Here is a 26,346-nt window from a genome sequence, read left to right on the forward strand (position 1 = left end):
TAGCAAAATCAGACTTCTTATTAAATCTTTTCTTTTAATCTACTTTTTTCCATTCCAGGTTCGAAATCCGATTCCATCAAAGATCCGCCAGTTTAAATCAGTGTGGATCAATCCCGTTGGCTTTTGATACAGAGGCTGAGATTTATTGCTATTAGCGATAGGCGAGGACCGAACTCGCAACCTTATATTTCGTAGCCGAGTAACATGACCACAAGACAAAAGAAATTTCTCATGTCTCGTCGCTGTTATCTGACTTATAAAGCGCCACCACATTACTGTTGCTTCAAAACAAAACGTAAATATAGCTAAATAATTTCTTTACTTCCTTATCAGAGTCAATTATTTCGGAAGTTAATGGCAGAAAAGTATATCCACATTTCAAGGGATTAAGCTAATTCCAAAATTATATAAAAAGAAATGTAGAACTTGTAAAAATACGTTTAACTGTTGTAGTAATCGTTCTAATTCTCTCGGAGAAAGCGCGCCAAAGTGTGATGTGCTTTTCATCTCCATTAATCATAAAATGGCATTGAATGCGCAGCATGATTCAGTTTTCCGCCTCTCGGGGAACGCGGTAAAATACAACCAGAGTAGCTCCGAGGGAGAGAGTGCGCGATGGTGTTGTGTGTCGAATAAAGATATATTTTTGATATAATCGGAGAGTGATTGTTTTCCAACCCTTACATGGAGTCAGGTCATGACAAATAACATTATGGATTAATCAATCCTCTTCAGTGGTGACCCGGACGTGATTTGAACGCGCAACCTTATGATCACCAGTTCGCTACATTGGTGACCTCGGACGATGAACCTTCAACCTTCGTACAACTGTTGTGGCGTCATCTACCCACAGCAAACCAAAATCGTCCGATTCACTTGACGCAGCAACACAAAGTTGTCAGACTCACTTGACGCAGCAACACAAAGTTGTCAGACTCACTTGACGCAGCAACACAAAGTTGTCAGACTCACTTGACGCAGCAACACAAAGTTGTCAGACTCACTTGACGCAGCAACAGCATCAGCAACCACTCACCCACACACGCTCGCCATAACGCTTGGCGCTACTCAAATGGGTACAGGCGTATTAGTATCAACAGCTAATACATCACCACTCAACAGCCATATCGTTCGTCTCACCTCCGACTCACTGGAGGGAGAGTCTGTGGTGAAAGCTTATAAGCCAGCTAACAGCGACGCTGCACGAGCAATTGCTTTTGTATCGTGGTCATGTTACTGGGCTGCGAACCACAAGGTCCCAGGTTCTATCCACGTGCATCACAATCCACCAAACTGTCAACAGAGACGAAATGGTTGAAGGCATGCTGGGTTATTTCTTGAAAAAGCCTTTCAAAGAGAAATAATTTTTAACTTCACCATGTGAATAAAGATATCGATTTTATTAATTAGATTCTCAACTATTACACACTGTCACTGAGAAATGTATTTTTCTTACATCATATAATTTATTCCTTAGAAAGAATGAGGCACTAATGGGAATAATATCCGATAGTGACTGAATACTAGTCAACCTTCAACCAGAATATAAAAATAATTTTAATAAAATTTTAAAAAGTGTTTATTAATTTTAATTGTTTTTAAATTTTTAGTTGTTGTTTATTATTTTGTGCATTCTCAAATTCACTTCTAGGTATAATTCATAATCAGTGTAGAAATGAGGCAAAATATAATTTTAGCGCTTCTTGTAATAACCATGGGTTTAGCAAGGTAAATGGCGCCTGGGGAATGAAATTATTATTACTTGTTCCACATAGCATATAACTTAAAAACTTTTTTTTAACATAATCGTACTAATATCTTATCACATTTGCTCCACAGCTATCATTGCTTCTTGAATTAAAATTTAAACGCTACAGCACTATTCAGTTGGAATTAAAAATTTTAAATGCTACATTGCTATTTATATGGAATTAAAATGTAAATGAATTAATAGATCATTTCATAAATGAATTCTATACAGTCACAAGGAATTAAAAAAAAATGTATGTAATTTTAAAACTCTATTACATCAAGAAGTGAATAAAAATTCCATTACCAAAAACAACAACAACAAAAAAAAAAAAAAAAAAAAAAAATTCATTAATTACATCCACTAAGAATTCCTTTGCAAAGTATATTAGGAAGAAAAATCAGTAGTGTATTCAAATGCATGATTTATAAAAATAAATAACTTCCAGGTATAAATTAGAGTTATTATTATTATCTAAATGACTCTGTAGAAAAGAGTTAAATCATGTCATTTCAGACAATCAAAACTGCTTTAAAGGGAAAAAAGGATAATTATTTTGACATTTTAGGAAAATTATTTTAGATTCAACTCGTACTGAATTTCTATTCGTCATTATTACGTTCATAGCATTAAAAAAATCTTATTACTCATTCGAATAATTGAAAAAAAAATAATTTCGTTTATTTATTTATTTGTTTTATTGCAATCAATTAACGGTAATTTATGCCTGTATATATGTATGTATGTATTTATGCATGTCTATTAATTTATGTATGTCTATTAAAACATGTCATTTCTTTTTCTAAACCAATAATGAAAGAAAAAAAAAAAAAAGAACGAAGAAGGTGGCAATGCAAAATAATAGACAGAACGAAACTTGTCTAATTCGAAGTTGCTACAAGAACTCAATTTATCTCAAGATTTAAATTAAAATTTTTTAAAAATGCAGCAGGAGAAGGCAATGAACCTCAAAATAAAATTGGCAAAGAATAATTCCTTCATAATATTTAAGAATTTTAATAAATATTACATAACGAATAAAAAAACTATGATTTATTGATAAAATTTTTATTAATCTTATGATAATAATTATATTAAATTTATTTTATTTAAAAGAAATTAGAAATGAAGAATTTTTTTTTTGTATATGTTGAATAGTAGTAAAATGCGGAAGGGAATTACATTGAAAAGCTATTGATTATGATCGCTATGGACATGAAGTACGGCTGTAAGCAATTAAAGAAAACAACTTAGACGTTTCAGAGAATAACAAATTTGTAGTCTTGACTTTAAACTAGCCAAAATGAATTGGTCCTATACAGATGGACCATCACATTGATAGGAAATTCAAGGGGGGAGAGAAAAATTCGAACTGCCAACGAGTTAAAAACATTCAAATTAGCCAAACTGCATGGAAATAATAATAATTTGACACACTCTTTTAAAGACAAGTTTTCTGGTGAAAGTTGTTGTATATGTATAATTTTTTTTTTTTGAACTTGAACTCACTTTCTGTATTGAAACGAAATTACTTTTTTCTAATCCGTTTTCCAGACATTGGTAATAGTTCGAAATATTTGTTTAGTAAAAATTCAAAGGTTTCTAAATTAAATTTCCCCACCATATATGTTTAAAGGTTCATCTGCTTCAGACCCCTTTTTCATAAATGTTAAAATTGAAAGCATCATCGAAGTATACCAGTGATGGACTGGCTAGTTTCTCAACTTATCGAGGCGATTGGAGGTCCCTTGTGCATAAAATGGTATGTTCTCCCCTTCTAATAAATGTGTGAGAAAAAGAGAGAAAAAGGGAAAAATTTGCTCATGCGAAGAATTGCTAGAAGTTACCGAGGCTTTTTTTTTCATAAAAATAAGCATATAATAATACATTTTATGTTACAAATTTACAACCTTCCATTTGCACAGCCTGGTTGCAAGAGCGGCTCAAATTTTTCATGATTGCTGATGCCCACTGAAAGGTTGAATGAAAACTGTCGCTTAATGCAAGAAGCGGTGGTCCTTGTGAAAGGTGACTAAACAATGTGCTTTTTTCTTTCTTTTTCCATTTTTACAGCCGCATTTTAGCGTAAAACTGACATCTAAATATGTGTACCGAATCTTATCTATTTATCTCTCTTCGTTTAGTTATCATGTCAACTAATATTCGAATAGCCGGACAGACGGACTTCCTATGAACAGGTCTGACTCAAAATTTGATAGAAATCTACAAATTTGGGGTAAATAGAGAGAAAATTAGAGAGACGCATAATACAATGAACAGTATGGCGTAGGTTCTCCATAATAGCATGAGTGAATTATATAACTATCAAAATTTGAAGCTTAAAATTATTTCTTTGAACAATCAATTAAGAGACAAATTACATAAAATATTTAATTAAAAGTTTTAACGAGCATTAATTACTGGCTGGTCGCTAAAGGTGACTAGTTAATTATAGTTGATTGCAGTAGATTATGCCATATTATTAATATTGTATTAAAAATTATGCAGCATTTATAAAAAGTACAATGTCACAATTGCTTTCTTATATACCAAATATCATATAACAAGACTGGGTTATTATTATAAGTATTATTTATAGGCTTTTTCGATATGTAACTCATAAAAATAAATAAGCATTTTTTATTAGCATCAAATCACGAGATCGTTAATTATCTGATGTTTGGAAGCCTTTTTCTATTTCAAACGATCATTTACCCATGCCAATTTCAAGCCGCATCGTTTTTGTTTAATATTTTCTCGGTTTCATAATTTTTGTTAGCAATAAGAATGTCTGCAAGGGTAATTTCGTGTTGACAATAAGAAAGAAACTATGATCAATTGAATCAATAGTAATGGACGTACATTATATTATCAAAACATTAGGACATTCTGGGATTTGGACGTTTTCTCGAATTTCCTCCAAAAGGCTGGATAAACGTGTTTGAGCCAATACCATGTAAAGAATAATGTTGCGAATAAATAATAAATTAAAAACTGCAATACAATTATAATAAATCTAAATTGTAATACACTTTCTTTGTCATATTAGTTCTGCAGTTGGAAAAAGAATTTGCAGGGATTCTTAATGGATGCTAAGTCAATGATGTGAGACTTGGGAAATAAAAATGAAGGTTTTAGAAAACGCAAGAATGACAACTAATTTCTCTTAGAAACAGAGTTCCGGAGATTCTTCTAAAGAATTTCATATGACATCATGCTGTTTGGAAGCCTAAAATTTAATAGTTGAGGTATGAGGATAAGTTAATATCTCTCGGAAATTTAGTTCGTAGTGCAAGTTAATGTTGACGTCGAGCACTGGTTGATAGTTCTGCAATTGTTACTTAATCAATAATTTGTTGTCTGTTTTATGTTGTTAATGTCTTCTTATGCTGTTTTTTGTGTGTACCTCAGTTTTGGTTTCGTTCAATGTGTTTCATATTGTTTGGAGTATTTGGGGAATAATGCATTGCTTTTCATTAACCAGCTTACTAGACTATATTTGTTGTACACCCACTGGTCGAATTTTATAGTAATATTTTTGAATGCACACTTTTCTTTGGCAACGAGACTATTTAGAATATTCGACAGAAAGGAAGTAAAAGAAAATGATTAGCGTCATTAAATTGCAAGTCATGTCCTATAATTTACAAGTCAATTTTCCTACAAAGTTGATAATGACTTGCAATTTTTATCATTGTTTTTGTTTGCTGTATGCCATATTTGTATGCATTTTCTTAAAATTAGCACATGTATTCGAGAAAATACTGTGTTTTTAAAAATAATACCAGATTTATCACTTTTTTTAAATTTATAATAAACAACTTCCAACCAGATTATGTGCTATTTCTCACCACATTCAAGCACATTGGATTTGAAATAAATACTTTAAATATTTGAGAAAATATGAATAGTTGTAGTAAATAACTTTTAACTGCGCATCTGTGTAACATAACATTTTTCTCTTTTGCATAGATTCTAAGTCAAATATACCTGCCAATCGATAGAAAAGTTTCCAGTTAGATATTTTAAAGATTAAAAAATGCATCGTCTTTGCAGAGAGCCGACTTTCATTTGCTTAGAGAAACTAAATAAAATTAATTTTCCACAAATTAATTTTTTTTTTCAAATTTGAATTGCTGAATTATTAAAGTGAATTACATAAAAGTTCAAAATATGCGCAATACCCTTGTATTTATATAAATGTAAAGCTTAAATTGCAGTAAAGTAGGTATAACAAATGATAGTTAATTTTAATTTTAATTGTATAAAAAAGTAAAAAGTAAAAAAGATATTCATTCAAATAGTCGAGAAAAGAAAGAATAAATATGCATTTCATTTATATTCGTAGTACTTATTCTACTTAGGTCAACAAATTAAAATTTATTTTAGTTACCTTTTAATAATAACAATTAATATAAATATGTATACACATATGACAGAATTACAATATTAAGTGGCGACAAACTTGGCGACATGGAGAAGGATTTTACGACTTTGGCGACCAAATAGAAATTACTGGTCAAATTTAATTAATTAATTAATATTTGAAAAAAAAATCTGTATTAACATCGACATCCACTACAAGTTTAAAAAAATGTATTTGAACTTGAATGGATGAATAAAGAGTATTTTATTAACGATTGAAAATTTGAACAAGATACATATAGAGAGAGTGTGAGCTAATAGTAGGAATTGAAATGAAAGAGAATGAGTGTTTGTGTCTGTTGGAGTTCTACAAGCCAGACTGTTTGACCTATAGTTTCTAAATTTAGTACGAGTATACTGTGGAAAATGGGAATGTGCTCTTTGAAATGATTTTTTTTTTGAAATTTTAACTTATTAAAAATGAAGCAAATTTTTGACGTTCTCCTGTGACTTCTTTAGGAAAAATTTCAGCATAAGAATTATTTTTAAAACCATTTTAATATTAAAAAAATATCTTTTTAATATTACAATTTAATTGTGACATTTACCCTGAATTCTGATTGTCGAAAAATATTTTTTGCACAGTTTTTTAAATACATTTTATTTTAACAATAAAATTCAAATAAATTTCATTTTTCATCAAATATTTAATCCCATTAATTTTCTTCCATTGTTGAAATTCAAGGAACAAATATTATATTTATAAGTACAGAGTAGAGTTATAATATCGCGAAAAAACAATGTATAATTAGAAGGCAGATTATTTGGAAAGTTATGTTTTTAATAGGATCTTGATTTTATTTTATTTACAAGATTCATGTACCCGATAAACGGAACAGGTATAAGGCTATTAAAATAATATTTTTTAATGCCTATGACGCTTTGATGCTAAAAATCATTTTGTTGAAGGGAAGCATGACCATCAAACTATGCATTAGAGATTTAAATGAAATTAAACACAATTAGTATTCCCAGTGAGCCAGCTAGTTGTAAGTAAAATGATGGAAAAACGAATTGTTCTTGATTAACGAATTGTTCTTCAATAAATAAATTACACTTCTGTTTGCCGCACTGAATCTACAAAAATAGAAAGCAGATTTACAAACCCGGTAGTATTTGCAGCGAGTCGCGCGACAGATTTATAATTATTTTAAAGCATCGAAATTATTATTCGTACTCTAATTCCATGAAATTATGATGACAGAAAGGATCAAAGCACTAATTTATGACTCTCTCAGGAATATAAAACCTGAGGTATAAACCGAAAAGAGGTTATTTACTAACACCTTATTCTGAGAAGAAGATAAAAAATTATGTTGATAGAAAAAAATTAAAAATAAATTTAAGGATTGCTTCATCAATTACTGATTGTAATTGAGTTAGCCCAAAGAATAAGTTATCACATTTTCGAATTTGTTCCACGGATAGAGAAAAGAAACTATCTGGAGCGTTCTTGTAAGCTATCACAAAGAGCAAAATACCAACATTGTTCAGGCAAATTGGGAATTTCCAGGTTGTTTAGCAGATTATTTTGTGACATAATTCATTATTTACTTCGTCAAATAATTCATTGTGCTCTGAAGTCAACAATCCATACGATTTAGATTTGAAATTTTGAAAGTGACTCATTTACATTTTCTCTAGGAACTGTAACATTTTACTTTGTTCACAAGAGAAAGTTCAAAATGATCAGTAAGACATTTTGAAACAGTCAAGTGGCTTTTACTTCAAGAATCTGATTAGTACTTGAAGTGTATAGTTAACAGACATTTGAATAGTTCAAAAAAATGATTTTGATAGAGTAGTTTAATAAATAAATTTAATAAAATAGTTAAATTTAATAAAAGTAATTAATTTAACAATTATTAAAAATATTTATTAAGATTAATGAGAATAATTTAATAAATAATCTAAGATTTTTCCAATAAATAATTTTTATATTTGACTTGTCGTTTTAGCTTTATACTAACTAAAAATTGTTAGCTTAAATTCCATTTTAAGTTTAAATTAATTAATAAAAACGTGAAAAAGATGTTTTATAGAGATAAAAATTTCATAATAACCATATCGGACAGTTATTGTTATTTTTGTGAATAGTTGCTACGATTTTAAAAGCAAGATACCTTTTACTGGCTATTTTAAAATGCATTCAAGGAGATATTTGGACGGAGAATTTTCCTTCAATAACCATTTTAAAGAACTGCAATCTGGGAATATTTTTTTTATTTCTATTGAATGGAAAAACTTCTGGATAAGAATGTAACAAGAACGCTCTAGAAATAAAATGAAAGTGCTCCATGCTTTTTAAGCAGTAAGTAAAAGAAAGAAAATACAAAGTTCAAAGTTTCTACAGAGTCAAAAAAAAAGTTCTAACAAGTAGAAAATGAAATAAAAAATCCTCCGTGAAACTCGAGTAAGAAGAGAAGATAAATAACTCGACGAACTAAAGAGCAGGAAGTTAACAGAATTAAAACAAACGAATTCTATTGCGTTCGCTATTCGTTTAAGAATCCGAACACAGTTCTATTCTATCAGCAGGTGTAGAAAGTTAACGGAAGACCGACTTGCTTCATTTTTTTTATTTACCCATGACGCTGCTGTTTGCTTATTCGATGGGGAATATCTTATCATGCATGTTTCCATTAACTTTCTATCATCCCAAGCGAAAAGGAGATAACGCCATCACTACGTAGACTTCATTTTCTTCCCTGCGCTGTCTTCATGCGGGTGTTGTTTTGTACAATTCCAATGTGGTGAAAGGCGGCGTTCATTCTTCATATCAGCTTGTTCTTGTTCATTATTAGTGGCCATTTCCTTGGTGTCTCTGTGTAACGTTCATCTTCAGAAAAATGTCCTTTCATAGAGGTCACGTCATATTATGTTTCGTTTTCGTTTTCGTTTTGTGTTGTACTGTGATGTGTCATGTTGGCCGACCTGTGGCACCAGAACTTCAAGAACTTAGAAAAAGATGGGGCGCATCAGATATTATTAGAGATCTGGAGTGAGTAAGTTTCGTTTATTATCAAATTAAAGAAACACATTTTGAACTTTAAATTTTTTAAAAACTTAGATGAAATTTTTTTTTCTTCGAATTGGGTATTAAAATTGACATAGGTGACATAATATTAATTTTAATAAGAGACTCACTGCAAATTTTGCCACCTATGTAAAAAATTTAGCTAAAAGCAAAATAAAGGATTCGATCTTTTTTTTTTTTTTTTAAAAAAAAACTTTGATTTTGAAATTTTTTTTCTATTTACCACTGTTATTTGATATAGTTATCAAGAAGTGAAGCTATATGTGTTGAATTAAGAAAACCAGTTTTTAATTCACTATAATTTATAATAATTATTTTCATTATTCAAAATATTTGAAATGATATGCTATTACTATGATAGAATAAATATCTGTTTAAAAATGAGTTAAGAAATGGAGTAGTGTCTGCATAAAATTTTGTGAACATTTTTCAAATTTATATTATTGTTTTAAAAAGTGAAGCATGATAATGTATAAAATATTCTATAATAATTAAATACAATTTTAGATTTGTGCCTAACATTTAGATATCAAATAATAATTTTTCGTCATTTTAAACATTTTCCTTTTTCAAAACATATTTGTGATTTTATATATGACTTAATTTTAATTAAAATATTTTTATGATGAATGGATGAGTACAATTAATTTATGTTCCATTTTATGTTACTGATTACAACATAATTTCCTATTGAATTAGGAATGATTTTTTGGTTGATGAATATTTAGAAGATATATTTAACTTTTCAGAATATTTGCATGAACTATTGGGATACATGTTGCTATATAAAAAGTGTTGAAACCCCTTTCGTTGGGTTAGGCTGTAGAATAATCACGTGATTATTAGTAACACGTTATCTTAACACGTTGTCATAGAAACGTTGTCTCCACTCGCCTTCTAGGGTTACTATGTTGTTTCTTTTAAGGTGAAATTTAAGAATTTTTCGTCCTTTTTTTTCAAATTATCTGGATTTAGAAATTTTAATTTTGACTTCATTAGTTTTTATTGTTACATTCTTATTTTGCTTTCTTTTATATATTTTGAAATATAAAGGAGAAAGTATTGTGATCGTCAAAAAAATTCGAATTCGAGATTTTGATGAATTTCCTTGTTTCAACCTTACCCCAGTTCAGAAAACATATTTTTGGATTTATGTTTGTCTGTCTATCTGTGAATATGATAACTCAAAAACATTTTGATGTAGACAATTGAATTTATCTAGCTCAAATTTGTAGCTGGTATTTGACCTTTACAATAAATTTGTAGATTCCTATCTTAATTTTGAACGGAATCCATCCACAGAAAGTATGTATGTCTGGCTGTCCAAGTATAAAGAAACATGATAAATACAAGTATAAAGAGTTAGATGGATGAAATTCCGTGTATAGATTTAGCATTTAAAAAGAAGATTTGTATCAGTTAGAAGCCAAATCTGGCAAGTGGCTGACCATTTGCCGATCTGTACTTCCTTATGTCTGTAAACATGATAGTTTAAAAACGCAATGACCGGGATAAATGAATTTTGTTGCACAGTTTTAGTATTTAAAGAGCATATTTTTATCAAAATTTGAATTATCAAAGGGTTGAGCACTTTTCGATCAGTACTTCCAGATGCAAGCTAACTCAAAAACAAATTGACTTAAACAGATTTTGAAATTTAATCATTTCTAAAATCATAGTTCTGTGTCAAATTCTGATTTTAATCGGTCACAAACAGGCACCCAAAAGCATCTTCGGTTTTATTCACTACATTCTGAAACTGAAAACTGCTATATAATTGGGATATTGAAAATAAAAATCTGCGCACTTTGGTATTGATGACCTTGCTGAAAGTCGACAGTTTTTATGATGAAAGGAATTAGGAAGTATGTGAGAAATTTTCGAGAGGCACCCCTGCTGGATTTTATTATTACTTTCTTTTTAAGTCAGTACAGTACCCAACCCACATTCATACAAAGTTTAGATATTAAAAGTTTTTCATTAAAATTATTAAACATTTATTTTCTTTCATTATAATAACTTTGATGAATGGAATATGCCAAACATGCAGTTCTTTCATTCTTGATCTAAAGCAGAGATTTTTGTTTTCTCATTATACGTAGTATAGAGAAAGTATAATAATCGCCAAAAAAATTCGAATTCGACAGTTTGAAGAATCTCCGCGTTTTAGACATCTCAGAGCTCGGGAAACACCATTTTGGAAAATGTCCATCTGTCTATCTGTGACAAAGATTACTCAAAAACGTTTTCATCTAGACGGATAAAATGTGATATACAGTCTTTACATCAAATTTGATTTCTAAGAAAATTTTTGAACAAAATCTGCTCAGAGAAAGTCTGTTTGTCTGTCTGTTCCAATATAATTTAACACAATAACTACAAAACGAAAGGAGTCAAACAGATAAAATTTTCGATGCATAGAATAAACATCTAGTCTTTACACTTACCAACTTTTGAGATAATCCAACGAGGAGTTGACCGTCTGTTGGTCTGTACTTTAAGAAGCATGTTAACGTGGTGTGGTGAAAGCTTATAAACCAGTTAACAGCTACGCTATCCGAGCAATTGCTTTTGTATCGTAGTCATGTTACTGGGCTGCGAAACGCAAGGTCCCAGGTTCTATCCTCGCTCATCCCAAATTCGCCGCAGTGGTAACTCAGACACAATGACAAATATTTCAAATTTGGTATGGGGTTTTGTCGACTACAAGTGTACTTTTGTGTCTAATTATTATTTCAGTCGGTTGGGGAAAACGCGTCTGAAGCATAAATTTGATTTGCTGATACTATTGACCTCATGCCAAAGATAAATTTCCAAAATCTCGCAACACGTTTATTAGAGTGTGTGCGAGGAAGTTTTGGAGGAATCACTCACGCTGGTTAAATAGACGAAAACGAAGATAAGTGACATAACATTAAATGGAGTAAGTTCATGTTTAGCTAATTTTTTCACATGACTATGATTATTGACTCAATGGACCAAAATCACAAATAGTGCAAAGACAAAATTAGAAACGAAGTGAAAGCTGACTGTTACACTAGTGCGTGTTCTGATTACCATTCAGGGTGGATCCTAGCACAGCCCACCTCTTGGCGTCTTTTTGAATTCTCGCCAAACGAGTGGCGATAACGTCGCCAATGTGACAACCTAGACGGATTTATTTTATTTTATTTATTTAATTTTATTTTTTATTATATTTATTTATTTATTTTTATTATTTATTTATTTTTTATTTTATTTTTTTATTATTTATTTATTTATTATATTTATTTTTTATTACATTATTTTATTTTATTTATTTTTTATTATATTATTTTATTTTATTTATTATTTCTGGCCTTTAAGTATCGTTTTTTAATTGAAAAATAATAATAATAACAAATATTCATTTAGTAGTCAACTTGGCGAGATTTCAAATAAATCGCCAAGAGGTGGGTCCATCTAGGATTTTACCATTATTCATTCTGAAAAAATGTTTGAGGAATGTTTTTTCCACGGGATTTTTTTGATTTATTGACTAGACAAACTGCATGCATGTGTGGGATGAAAAACAAACATATACGATGGTTTTGAACTAAATGCTGGTTATGCTTTCAAAAGAAATACGATACATTCAAGAATAGTTGAACGTCATTCAAAATGATTGCATTGCTTCGAAGTTAACTTCAAAACAGCTACTTTTCCAATGAAAGGAAGTATGGCGTTCTTTTAAGTTACTAGAATTTTACAATCTTTCCTGTAGTTTCAGAAAAAGGATAAACGTCTATTCAGACAAGTACTGGGAAAAATATTTTTGTCTTTTCGAAAGTCATAAATCATTATAACTTTTTAAAAGTTATTATTATTGTACAAAAGTAATTATAAAAACTTGCGTTTGCGTTCATATAGGTATTGTGTTAACTTTTAACTTCAGAAATGAATCATGAATGCATTTGTCTATTGTGTGAGTTGTCTATTCTGAGAAAATTTTAGTGAATTATTATTAATGGTTTTTAACTAATGTAGCTGAGCCAATGATTACTCTGGACAGTTCCAAATTTTGTCTTATTTCGCCAGTACATTTCGATGTTTTATAAAATGTTCTATATTATCACTGTTTTACTTATAAGTTTGTCTTTTCTCTCTAAGAAATTTATATATATTAATTAGAATAAAATTTAGAGGGGGAGGAGGAATATCGTCAGGAGAATTTTTCGTCCTATTTTAGAATATTTAGAATAAAAATTGTATATTTTCTATATTGAATGTACTATATTTATAATTTTATTATTAATTGGCCGATTTTAAGTTCCATGATTATTATTAACGATAATAAGGTATAATTAATAATTAATTAATTATTATTATTAAGGTAAGATATAATTAAGGTATAATTATTATAACGATAAGGTCTTAATTATTAACGACGAAAGATTTTAGTTGAATATTTTGCAGGTAATTTAATCTTAATTGCTTCTTCAGCAAAGTATTTTTAAAATTCAAATTTTAATAGTTACATAACTATTCTGCTTTAGAAGCCTTGCGCAGGTGTTTTCATTATGCTATACGCTTCTCTTGTTTTCTATTATTTCACCTATGATTTGAAGTTTAATTTTAAACTGTAAGCGATTAAACCTCAAAAAACCTAATATAATGCTTTTTGAAAAAAGGTTCATAAAAAGAAAAAAAACAATCATTCATCATTGAAGTTTTCTTTGTACTCACTACAAAATATATTTTATGATTTACGTAATATATATCACAGGGTATTCAATAAAAAGTTCTCTAACTTAATAAAAATATTCAGTGTACGATGATAAGAAAATAAAAAATCAAGCTAGAAGAGTGCTAATGTATATTTACACAACCAATAATATTGCAAAAAAGATCAACAGTGTTTAAAAACATATGAACTTTAAAAAAACTATCATCACAGCTTACTTAAGTTAAATTTTAATTCTAACTGTCACAACATTCAAACATTTTGTTAAAAGCATGCGCTAAATAAAAATCTGTTCCATATGAAAAAATAAGCCGAATATTTTTATAATTGTAGGGGACTCTCACCCTGCATCTGTGCTTGCATATCATGTTAGTCCTTGTTAAAAGAAAACTCCAGAGATCTCAAGCATTTACTTTTTGTACGAGTATTAATAGAAGAGACCATTGTATAAGTCAGAATATGGAATATATACAGATAAAAGTGAATACATACACCTTTGATACATTCAATCCTTTGATACCAATTCGTAACAATCATCAAAATGAAAAAAAAAAAAAATGAAGTATTAAGAGCAGTAAAGAAAACAATTTGGCTCCATTACCACAATGTGAATTTTATATTTGTTGTTGTTTATAATGGCAGTTGCCATGAAGAAGCTCACTGACGAAGTCAGCGATTTTAAGCAGACGCAGCGTCTCTTGTTTTCAGGAGCGCCAACTAGGGCCAAGAGTACGTCTTAGCTACTCACACATCACATTCGCTTGGACAACCCCTTTTTACAGGGGGGCACATTCACACATAGAACAGATGAAGAACAACCATGCACGAACCGGGACTCTAACCCAGGACGCCCAGGTGATGGGGAAGACGCGCTACCCCTACGCCAGGACGTCGGCGAATTTTATACTAAAGCATTTTAATCAGTTGGAGTGATTTCCCTGAAACTTTCTGGCATACTCTCTAATAAAGTCCTTCTTCAGCATAAAATTGTGGACTTTGAGTTAGACTACGAATAACTTGCATAACATTGGTGAACGATAGTTACGAAATATAGATTTTTGGCGTAAATCCAGCAGTTTTCCAGTAGTCGATTGACACAGAAATTGGACACAAAAACCGCAGTTGTAGTCACACGACAATATACTAGATTTCATGGTTTAAATCTGCTTTTGAATGCATGCAGTACGACAGATGGTCAACTGTTTGATGGATTTGGTTCAAAATTTGATAAGTAGTTATTTATGCTTGTAATTTGATAAGTATTTGTAAGTTTATTACATTAAACTTGTGTACCAAATTTTATATAATTAGCTCCATGCGTTTTGTAGGTATCGAGTTCGCTTGCACTCAAACAGCCAGGCAGAAAGTCTTCCGGTGAATGAATTTAGTTCAAAATTTGATAGAAATCTACGATCAAAATGTATTTGGCCGTGTTTGAGTTATCTTGTTTACAGACAGACAGACATGAAGCCAACAATTTGTTTTCCGAAAGTTTGAAATGTGAAGATTAATCAAAATCTTGAGTTTAAATTTGTTGACGATTGCAATACTTCCACTATATTTCGTATATGAGAAAATAAAAATATCTTAAAAGTCAATGGAAATTTAGATAAATAATTTTACGGAATGAAATCGATATCTTTGGAAAGATAAATTTTTAAATTTTAATATGATGTAAAAAGTATGTTTGCGCATTAATATTTTCTTAAATTATATATGCTTAGTTATAACGTTACATCAAATTATTATGACCACCCTCTGAATACAATGTTGGACCACATTTTCCCTTAATATTGCATGGAGTCTTTTTGGGATTGATTCTATAAGATTTTAGTAAGAGGTATGAGGAATTTGAAACTATATCCGATGAACTGCACATTCCATTTCCTTATAATTTGATGGTATAGGACCCAGCTGATTGTGCAGACCAATTAAGTGAGGTAAAGTCTGTGTCATGCTCTTCGAACCATCTGCGGATAATGCCAGCTTAAAGACAGGGGCATTGTCCTCTAGACGTATCCATCTCAGGCGGGTACACCTATAACATAACAGACTGTATTTGATCTACAATAAAGCTGGTACTGCTACAAGTTTGGACTATTTTTCTCGAAGAATTCCCCTTGAAAGCATGCTTCAGAAATTTTAAATCCAGATTGTGGGATGTTTTCAATTTTTTAATTAGTAGTTTGAGAAAGAAGAAAGGAAAAAGGCAATAAAAGATTTCAGTAGTTTCTGGATCTCACGGGACACTAGGAGCCTCACTGGATACTGGAGCCCTCTAATTCCATCCTCCTTAAGAATCAGAGAGTCAATCTTTGTGACTGTAGAATCGATTAAGGAATAATTGAAGAGTAAATGGAAAGACTATAAAAGATTGATGGAAGAGAAACAGATTGATTGTTGAAGGATTCATAGAGGAGAGGGTGAATTTTTTGGTTAAGAAACACTTTCTTATATCTACGAAGTTACTATCATCACATAGATGAATGAAATATAGTTATCCAAGGCATAAGAATAACCTTTTATAATATTTATTACAGTGTTAACAAATTGACATTATAAGGACATATAAGAACATATTGATTTTACATTCATTGTCATATTTTCCTGAGATATTATTTAAATTAGGTTATTTTACTTTTTTCTATTAATATTAATGATGATTGTCTTTCTGTAGAGCCATAACATTTTATTTAGAATTTCCAGATTTGGTATATTTATACTTTAAAAATGTGTACCCAGGAGCGATTTTTTTTTTAAATTTTAATTAATAAAAATTAAGATGAATTTTGGTAATTTTCCTCGATAACTTCAGGAAAAGTTATTGCACAAAATAATGTTACATTATTTTAGAATTAAAAAAATTCTTTTTAATTATATCAATTTAATAATCATGCAAGTTTTTTCTAAATTTTGCTAATTTTTTAATTTTTTTTGCTTAGTTCCCATCAATAGATTACATTATTGCCCCAAAATTCAAACCGTTTTTGTTTTTCATCAAATATTTAATCGTTTTTGAATATTGAGGATAGAGAATTCTGTTTAATATCCGTGCAGTTCACAAGACGAATGAAAAAGCGAAATTACAATACTTGTGAAATTTAGAAGTACATGAACCGTATATTTACATTTTTAATAACACTATGAAGTCTTGGGATTAATCTCCATCAGAAAAATTCATATTCACGACGAACAAAAAAGTATGCGAGACAATTTAAAATCTATTTTAATCTATCTTTCTTTTAACAGCTTAATGTTTAGAAATTTGACGGATGATGATAAGTTATATCTAAACAATTTAATTGAAACGAAATATAATCAGTTATTCCGGCGAGCCAATTGGTCGCCAAATGCGGCTGGTAAAAAATAAGTTAATCTTAATTCTAGACATCCTTACGGGTCTGGACATTTGAAGAGAGTGAGTGTATTGCGTCCGGAGTTCGTCATCTGACCGTAGCTTTAAATGGCGTTGACTGTCTCAAAATATCTCTCTTGTAGCTTTAAATGCGAAAGTGATTTTATTAAAGTAAGATTTACACTTTATGTGAATGTGTTTTACTAAAACTTTGTTCTTTTTTATATTTTTTTTAGCCACATAAAACAAGATGTTCAAAAGATAACTAAATTACAGGATACGGGAGAAATCTCGACCAATGAAGCTCTTTTTTATTTTCTGAGGTAAGACAACTTATTTTATACTCTTTCTTACCTTCTTTTCCTATTTTTTTTCAGTTTTTTTTCCTTTAGAAATAGCTTTTCCTTTTTAAATGCATCTTTGGTTTTTAGAAACACGTTTTTTTTTTTTTTTTTTTTTTTGCATTATGAATGCGTATTTGTTATTATCAATACTTTTTCAATGGTAAATGATTAAATGAAAGTCGGACAGTGAAAGAAAAACAACAACTAGAAGTGCAGTATTAAAAATACATAGCACCGATTTGATTTTGCAGTATTTTTAGCACAGAGATAAGTTTGGGTTTTATTCTAATAATAGCTGTTGTAATCTCAGTTCCGCCTGTATTTATTTCTTGTATATAAAGAAAGCAAAGAGGATATAAATTTACGTCGTACATTTTCGGAATCCTTATATTTAACTCTTTAAGATTTTTTTTAGAACTTCCAACCATAATTTGATTGAGAATTAATTAATTAATATTAAAGATTTTGCATAAATAGTCATTCTTAATCACACTATTTGTAACATATATGTAAAGTTTACTTAAAGTTCTCACTCCAGAATTTGGAAACATAGAAATATTAAATTTCCAAATAGATACTGTTAACCATTAAAAGATTAAATTTTAACTTAAGAATATACTAATTTTAAGAGAAGACATTTAAAAGATTTTGTCGATCCTAAATATTTAATATTTCTTTGGTTTAATGCTTGATGTAATAAAACGTGTAGATTTCTTAATATTAATTGCTATTTAAAACGGAATACCAAAAATTATAAAATTCATATACGTTCTAGCGAATCATTTTCATGGAATAAGATTAGTAAAATGTTTGTTGTCTAATAGTGGGATTTTGTGCACATAATATGAAGTAATTATAAACAGGAAAATGAAAGATCTTGTGATTTTTCCATGTCTAGATATTACGAAGCTAAAATTCTGAAGTTTATCAGAGCTAGAAGAAAAGAGTCTTGACATGTTCTTACAACTAGAACAAGTGGTCTTCCCAAAACTTTCTCGCATACGCTCTGATAAAGATGTTATCCCAGAAAACAGTTTGCATGGCATTGGCGTTTAACAGTTATGACACATTCATCTTTGGCGTGAATTTAGCATCGTTACTGAATCTATCGTGTGATTCTTGGCGAGTTTTTTGGCGATTAATCCCTGGCACGCCGTTAATAGTAGTTCTCGAAAAACGATTTTGTATTTTAGAAGTGTTTAGAACTCAAGGATTTCTAAAATGTGGAGATTCCTTTATACCCGATATGTGAGCAAGTAAAAACTAGTTGAAAATACGAAGAAATCTGTTTAGGACGAAATTGAATTTAAATATAAAGAGGAATAAAGCTTTCTACGCACTGTCTACTTGAGTGATCTTTAACTGCAGCTAAGATTTTCTGTTAATAAAATGAATTTTGATTATAGGATGCATGATTTCGATGACAACCGGAAACTAGATGGTCACGAACTGCTAGCAGCCATGACTCATGCGCTTGAGCATCACGAAACTGAGAAGCCCATGTCTATAGAGGAAAAGGAAAGTAAGTATTTATTTTCATTGAACATTTTCAAATATTGAGGGTGATATATTGTTTTTAAAATTAATTGTTCTTTTTGATATTGCATTTAAGATAATAAATTGCTTCAGATTTTCTATTCATGATTCAGGACCTGTAAAGCTGAAATGATTTATGTCCATTCATTTATATAAAAATATAGAATTGGTTTTATGATTGAAATAAAATCGCAAAAGCGCGGGAAGAAGATCACTGGTATAAAGAAAGGCAGGACCGATATTCATTCTGACGTATCTCGTCTGAATTTTGACTGAATTCTATAAATTTAGTATTAAGACTATATATCGAATTTGCATCGCTCTGGGTCAATGCATTTTTATTTTCTCATGTAATATTGTAATCGTCAAAAAAAAAAAAAAAAAAACCATCGAAATCGAGATTTTGATGAATTTCCATGTTTTAAACCTCCACAAGTTCAAAAAATATATTTTTGGAAAATGTCTTCCGTCTCTCTGTCTTTGACCAAGATAACTCAAACATGCTTTAAGCTAGACCAAAAAATTTGGCATATGGCCTTTACATCTAATTAATAGATTTCTATCAAGTTTTCAGAAAAATCCATACAAAGGAAGTATGTCTGCCCAGCTGTTCTAATATAACTATAACAGCAAAACGAAGAGAGCTAGACTGATAGAATTCAGTGCACATATTTTGCATCTCTGGTGCAGATGCCAATCAAATTTTGAGCCAAATTTAATGAGGGTTGGCCGTGTAGTGATCTGTACTTTCAAAAGCATGTTAAACATGCTTTTGAAAGTACAGATCACTACACGCATGTTTAACATGCTTTTGAAAGTACAGATCACTACACGCATGTTTAACATGCTTTTGAAAGTACAGATCACTACACGCATGTTTAACATGCTTTTGAAAGTACAGATTACTACACGGCCAACCCTCATTAAATTTGGCTCAAAATTTGATTGGCATCTGCACCAGAGATGCAAAATATGTGCACTGAATTCTATCAGTCTAGCTCGAACTCGCGATAACTCGAAAACACGACTTAAATATATCAAATTTGGTATGTGAATTTGTGATTACAAGTATAGTTCTGTGTGTAATTTTTTTTCCATTGGCTGTGAAAATCGCGTTTAGCGTGCAAATTCCGTTTTCGGATATAATTATGACAGGATTAATCGCCAAAAATCTCGCCAAGGATTCCACGATGGATTCAGTAAAAATGCTAAATTCATGCCAAATATTTAATAAATATTATATGCCAATGTCATGCAAGCCGTTCTCTAGGATAACACTTTTATTAGAGAATAGGTGAGAAATACGGATTGCAATACCGGGATACCGAATACCGGTATTTTAAGCCATTTGTACAATTTTTTAATACCGGTATTCATAAGTTTAAATACCGTTTTTTCGGTATTTACTAGAAATTTTTTAAATTGTCTCCACTATATGTTCAGGGATCGCCACCATAGCAAAATAGTATACGTTTTTGTTTTTACGTCTCCCTAATGGGCGAAATTAATTAGACTGTGAATACAAAGTTGCATCATACAGTCAAGACAAGTGATAAAATACTGTTTGGCAACGGATTGTAAAACCCTCCGTGCTTTTACGCATGCGTTAGGATGGGTTTAATTCGACAAAATAGGAGTGAGAGAAAAGATGAAAGGAGGAGATGTTTACATTTAACAATGAAAACTCGCGGTTTTATGAGACGTAAACATTACAGGTAATTAGTAATACAGAAGGAGAAAGGTACTAATGTACAGTAAAATATTTCAGAGCAATTTTTATTTAATATAGGGATATAAACATTAAATAATGAAGAATAAATGAAAAAAACCAGAATATATCTTAATATTAGATTCTAAAACACGTTGGAACAGTTTACTCCTAATGATGGAACGATTTTTGAAACTGAGGAAACCAATCCAAAAAGCAATAATTGACTTAAACCTGCAAATTAATTTTTCAGATAGTGAATTCTATTTAATATCCATACCTGCATCAACTCTATTTCCAATAAAATTGACTGTTGAGGCATTATGCCGGAGAGATTCTAATTTATTAACAGTTAATGCAACAATAAATTTCATGTTGCAGTCACTGAAACAACCGAACACATCACTATTTGAAGAATTATATATTACACTGAAAAATCACACAGAAGAAAGGCATATCGAAATCGAAAATGCCTTACGGTATTTACATAATTATAATGATTTTAAAAAAGAAAAAGAAGAGACTAACCAATTCAAATCTGATCACGTTTATAGTAAATTTTCTTAAAATTTTTTACCCACAAACCTATCCACATTCAGAAGAATTCGGAATAGTTATCGGAGATTATGATGGCACCAATGTGAAAGGAATTGTCTCTTGAACAAAAATTAAAATTAGCGATAAAAAAATTCAACAAAAGAAAATACAATACAGAAATCAGCTATATCGAAAACCATCCGACGAGTAATCGATTTATTTGAAGTTGAGGGATTTAGAGGTAAATACTTAGAAAAAGTATATCGCGCATTGCTAACAGTACTACCAACTAACGTAGATGCCGAAACAGCGTTTTCGACTACTGGTAATTTTTACACAAAATTACTTTTCAGGCTTAATGACAGCATAATTGATGCATTATGTTTTTTAAGATCACATTTCAAAAATTTGTAATAGTACCACAGACTGAGTAATGATATTTACACTTCTTTTTATTTAAATAAATAAGATGTTCCTTTACTTTTTTGTGATTCTTTATGTACTGCTATAATATTTTTGTGATATTTACACTCTCTAATAAAACTGGGAAATAAAACAAAGAAACACCTGTGTTTTCTTTCTTTTTCTAAAATTTCTAATACCGGTATTAAAACCGGTATCCCGGTATTGAGATCTAAAAAATACCGAATACCTGTATTGAACTTTTGGTCCGATATTGCAATCCCTAGTGAGAAAGTTTTCGGAGACCACTCCTCCTGGTTGATTAGTATGGTTCCGTGGAAATTTAATTATCTTAAAGATCTCATTAAGTAAACATTCATATTGTTACAGGCATTACTTATTTCTCTATCTCATTCACAAATTGCACTTAAATCAGATTTCAGTTTTTTTTTTTTTTTTTAGTTTTAGTTTTATTTTAGTTATATTAACGTCCCGTTTTAAAGCAACAGTAGGGCTATTTTGTGACGAACCTCGTAATTTTGAACCGCTGTCAGATGATGAGGACGACACCTGAGCTGGCAGCCCCTTCTCCACACCACACCAGCTGGAGGTCGTTTGTCCCGGACGGATTTAACGTGCACCAGACTGCTTAACGACCGTTTTTCGGTGGAATCGGTTCACGAACCTGACTTTAATAAGCTTATCTCTTTTTATGTATTTATTATTATTATTAAAGACACTTTCATATTTTTAGGTATTTGAATTATTGTACCATATTTTTTCCAAACAGTAGATATGAGCGAGGTTTAGAATAATTTAATTTAAGCACTCAGTGAGTCCTCAGTGCATCGGTGTTTTTAATTTGTGTTCACAGACAAATAGAGCGAAATATAGATGAAATAATTCTAAAAATGTGCATTTCAAATTCGGGGAGATCTGAAACATGGAAATTTGTCAAAATCTCGAGATGGAATTTTGTGACGACTGTAAAACATTCTCTTTGTATATTTCACATAGAAGAAAGTACTTAAAAAAATAGGAATATAAAATTATTTTGAGTACTCATTTATTTTTTTAAATTTAAAATTAATAAAATTTATTACAATTTTCAACTCTCAAAATGAAAATCGTACTATTACCTTGCGAATGGTATAGTTTTTTAAAAATTATTTAGTCATATGTAAAGATAATAATTATATTTTTCTTTCAGATATCGTTGACAGTTTCTTCGCCTATGACGATAACAATGACGGACTTATCAGTTACCCAGAGTTAAGAAAACACTTATCAACTGACGATAGCGCTCCACCAGCAGAATAATATCCCCCCTCCCTCCCCAGAAAGAAGGAACTATAATTTCATACTTACTTCAAGTATATTCCAGTATATTTGTGTATCATATTTGAATATATTGAGTTTTTTAGAATAAAAATATCTACACATTTTTTTGTGTTTTTAAATGGAAGTTGGATTAAAATTAATCTGAAACGAAAATAGAAGAATTAATACTATATGCACACAATTTTTTATTGATATTAGTTTGAATAGAATCCATTATTTTAAAAAAGTGAAATATTTTTTATTACTAATTAAAAACTTTTAATTCACATTGAAAATATAGCCATGCGCTTTTACGATATATTTATTGATATTATAGTTTGAGTTATTTCCTTAAATTATTATATATTTTTAAAGAATCCTTTAATATTCGGTTCATTTGATGATACAAAAGGATTATGATCATTAACTTTTAAAAAGTGGTAATATTTCAACTAGTATTTAACTCTACGAAATTCTTTTTAAAAGCCTAAACCTCAGAGCATCATGTACAGAAATTAAAAAAAATTTTTTTTTAATGTAGTATTGTTTGTAAACCACGACATGCCCTATTAGTCGAAATAAACCTGTTTCGGTTTACGATTTATACTGTTAAACCATGAACCTCCACTTTTATTTTTTAAAATCTAAATACAATACTTACTCTAAAATGGTTTAAATTTAAAACGAATTCAAAATTCTCTTCGTTAGATTTATGCTCTTTATCAAAGTTAAAACTACATTTCTCAGAAACAGTTAGTAATCAATATACAGATGTTCCCTCAAAATGGAAAAAAGTATTATTTTCTGAAGTATTGCACCTAGATATATACTTTCAATACAAAATTTCATTAAATAAATTGAGCAATTATATGAAAACACTTTGGCTTATGTTTCTGTGGAGGTTGATAGTAAAAAATTATACGTTCCGATTAGTGGAAATGTATCAATTCATAAAATGTTTCTCTTGCATTCATCAATAAATTCACTAAGTTTCACATTTCTGTCTACAAAATTTGCAAATACATGCTTGTTTTTCAATTTAAAGGGATTAATCATAAATTTAGATGATAATATTGATTTCTAAAACGCAAATTTATTCATTGCAGAAAAACTATCTAACGCAAATATTTGTTTAGTTGTAGATCATCCAATCATTATAGGCTCAAAGAAATTTGCTATTCGCGTATAATATTATTCACTTTGATTGGTCGACATTTGCAGCTCCAGTTTTATAAACAAGGAAACAGAAACTTGAGAAACCGAACATTAAAGATATCTCAGAGAAGTACTGGAATGCCTAGAAAGAAAATTAAATTCTTTGTTCGCATTTATATGCTTTCTAAAAGATGATATATTTCGGCAACTAGGGACATTTGGTTTTGCTGACGATTTATGCTGCATGTAATCTTTTCACCGGCCTAATTGTAGAAGAATATAAATGTCATTTTCCGAATCTCGAAATCGGTCCAAGAAGTGTATTTACCGAAGAGTTTAGCGATTACAACAAACAACAGAATAATTACTTTCCGGGGAAGGATTAGGCGTTGTAAATATGTTACAGATATCGACATCTTGGCCTATTTTTTAAAATATTCTCCTAGCAGTTTCATATGCAATTTTAAAATTGAATGTAAAAATTTTTAAATTTGTAAATATTTTAATAGTTTAACACAGAATAGTTTAACCATAGAAAAAAATCGACGAATCATCATCTAGAACAAATTATAGTCGTTCTAATGATATCTGCTTTAATCTTCTGTTTCAATTGATTGAATTTTGTGAAATTTGCAAAATATAATTAATTATTTTAAAGAACTTTACGAAGCAAAACTAAAAGTCCTGCATCCAATAATCCATCCTGTATCCATCTAGAAATTTTGTTATCTTTTTGAAACTATTTTGAAATAAGTGGAACTTTTATTCCCCCCCCCCCCTCTAATCTAAGAATAGTTGAAAAAGGGTTTTTTTTTAATTGACTGTTTTGCTGATCGACTCAAAGATCTTTTTCTACCCCTGATCTTTTTTTTTTTGTCTTTGGATTATTATTAACTTCGCGTATCATCTATCTTTTCCATAGTCATTCCATTTGCTGAAACTTCATTGCTATTTGTTTACTTATTTTCGTTATTGTTTCAATTTTAATTACGTGAAATTACACACATGGTATTATTACCTCAAAGAAAAAAGGAATTGCGAAATCAGTATTATTTTTTTTTGTTCTGTTTTGATTCATGTCACATTGAAATGCTAGTAATAAAAATAATATTGCTTGATTTTAAATGCAACCCTTATCGTCTCATCCATGGTTCAATAATATATTCCGATTAAGCTCCAATTCAAATGAGTCCTTGTGATACTTCAAAACGGGATTATAATATAATTTAACTAAATCTAATATCTTCAATTATCATGGGAACCATTCCCAATCTGTTGATTCCTAATAAATCATTAAATATATCTTATCTGCCGCGGCCATTTGCGCGTCTGGTATATTTGGAAAATCTTTTCAGATTTTCAACAATCACAGAAAAAAATATATTACTGGATTATTGAAAAGGAATGTGAAATTTTCTGTGTTAAATTTTAAAAAAATTATTTTTGAAATTAAGATTGACATTCATTAGCCAGAGAAAGTACGAAAATCATATGCATGAGCCTAATTTATAATATGCCAAAATCATTCAAAATTGTACGAACAATCTCTGTGTTTATTAGAAGGAAATAACAAATAATTGCTCGTGAATGTATTATTATTTAATTATAATTATCGTTCATAGTTTTTAAATTTTTTTTTCATTATTAAAAATGAAAATGACAGGCATTTATTGTCAAATAATCACAATATCGTTCGATTTAAAAAATTATAAATAAAACTCAACTGAAAAACTTCATGTGGGAGTTTAATAAATACATATAATAAATAATGTATTAAAAATTATAAATATTATACTCTCTTTTCCTGACAAGTTCAAAATTATCAGAAAGTTTCAAATCAAGCCTGTAATTCATAGAATATAAAGAACATACTTATTAGGATACTGGATTAAAGGATTCTAAAATGAACAATGGTAATATTTTATCAATTAAAGATTCATTTAGTGAATTAGAGAAAGATATTTTGAAAGCCTAGTTTTATAAGCAATCAAATCGAATTTTATTATTAGATAGTGGTAGTAAATGACTTCGCATGATCTAAATTTATACATTAATTGTTAATTCTATCCCTAGAA

At 29.9% G+C, this 26,346-nt stretch overlaps 1 protein-coding gene across 2 annotated transcripts; it reads left to right on the top strand.

The window, feature by feature from the left end:
* Positions 1-8,690: 8,690 nt before the first annotated feature.
* Positions 8,691-23,242, top strand: LOC129967151 (multiple coagulation factor deficiency protein 2 homolog). Of its 2 annotated transcripts, none has more exons than XM_056081845.1 (4): positions 8,691-9,180; positions 17,506-17,592; positions 19,020-19,135; positions 23,007-23,242. In XM_056081845.1, exons 1-4 carry the CDS (start codon positions 9,098-9,100, stop codon positions 23,114-23,116), a joined length of 396 nt encoding a protein of 131 aa, XP_055937820.1. In that variant the 5' UTR covers positions 8,691-9,097; the 3' UTR covers positions 23,117-23,242. The 2 variants fall into 2 exon arrangements, with proteins under 2 accessions (XP_055937820.1, XP_055937819.1); XM_056081844.1 differs by having other exon boundaries at positions 8,703-9,176.
* Positions 23,243-26,346: the final 3,104 nt, after the last annotated feature.

Source organism: Argiope bruennichi, chromosome 4, assembly GCF_947563725.1.
Source record: "Argiope bruennichi chromosome 4, qqArgBrue1.1, whole genome shotgun sequence".
Classification (NCBI taxonomy): Eukaryota; Metazoa; Arthropoda; class Arachnida; order Araneae; family Araneidae; genus Argiope; species Argiope bruennichi.

Excerpts from the sequence above, each read along its gene's own strand:
- LOC129967151 (XM_056081844.1), top strand. The coding sequence starts at position 9,025 with ATGTCCTTTCATAGAGGTCACGTCATATTATGTTTCGTTTTCGTTTTC. Across the intron at positions 9,177-17,505 it reads GATATTATTAGAGATCTGGA|CCACATAAAACAAGATGTTC; the intron begins GTGAGTAAGTTT and ends TATTTTTTTTAG. Across the intron at positions 19,136-23,006 it reads GTCTATAGAGGAAAAGGAAA|ATATCGTTGACAGTTTCTTC; the intron begins GTAAGTATTTAT and ends TTTTTCTTTCAG.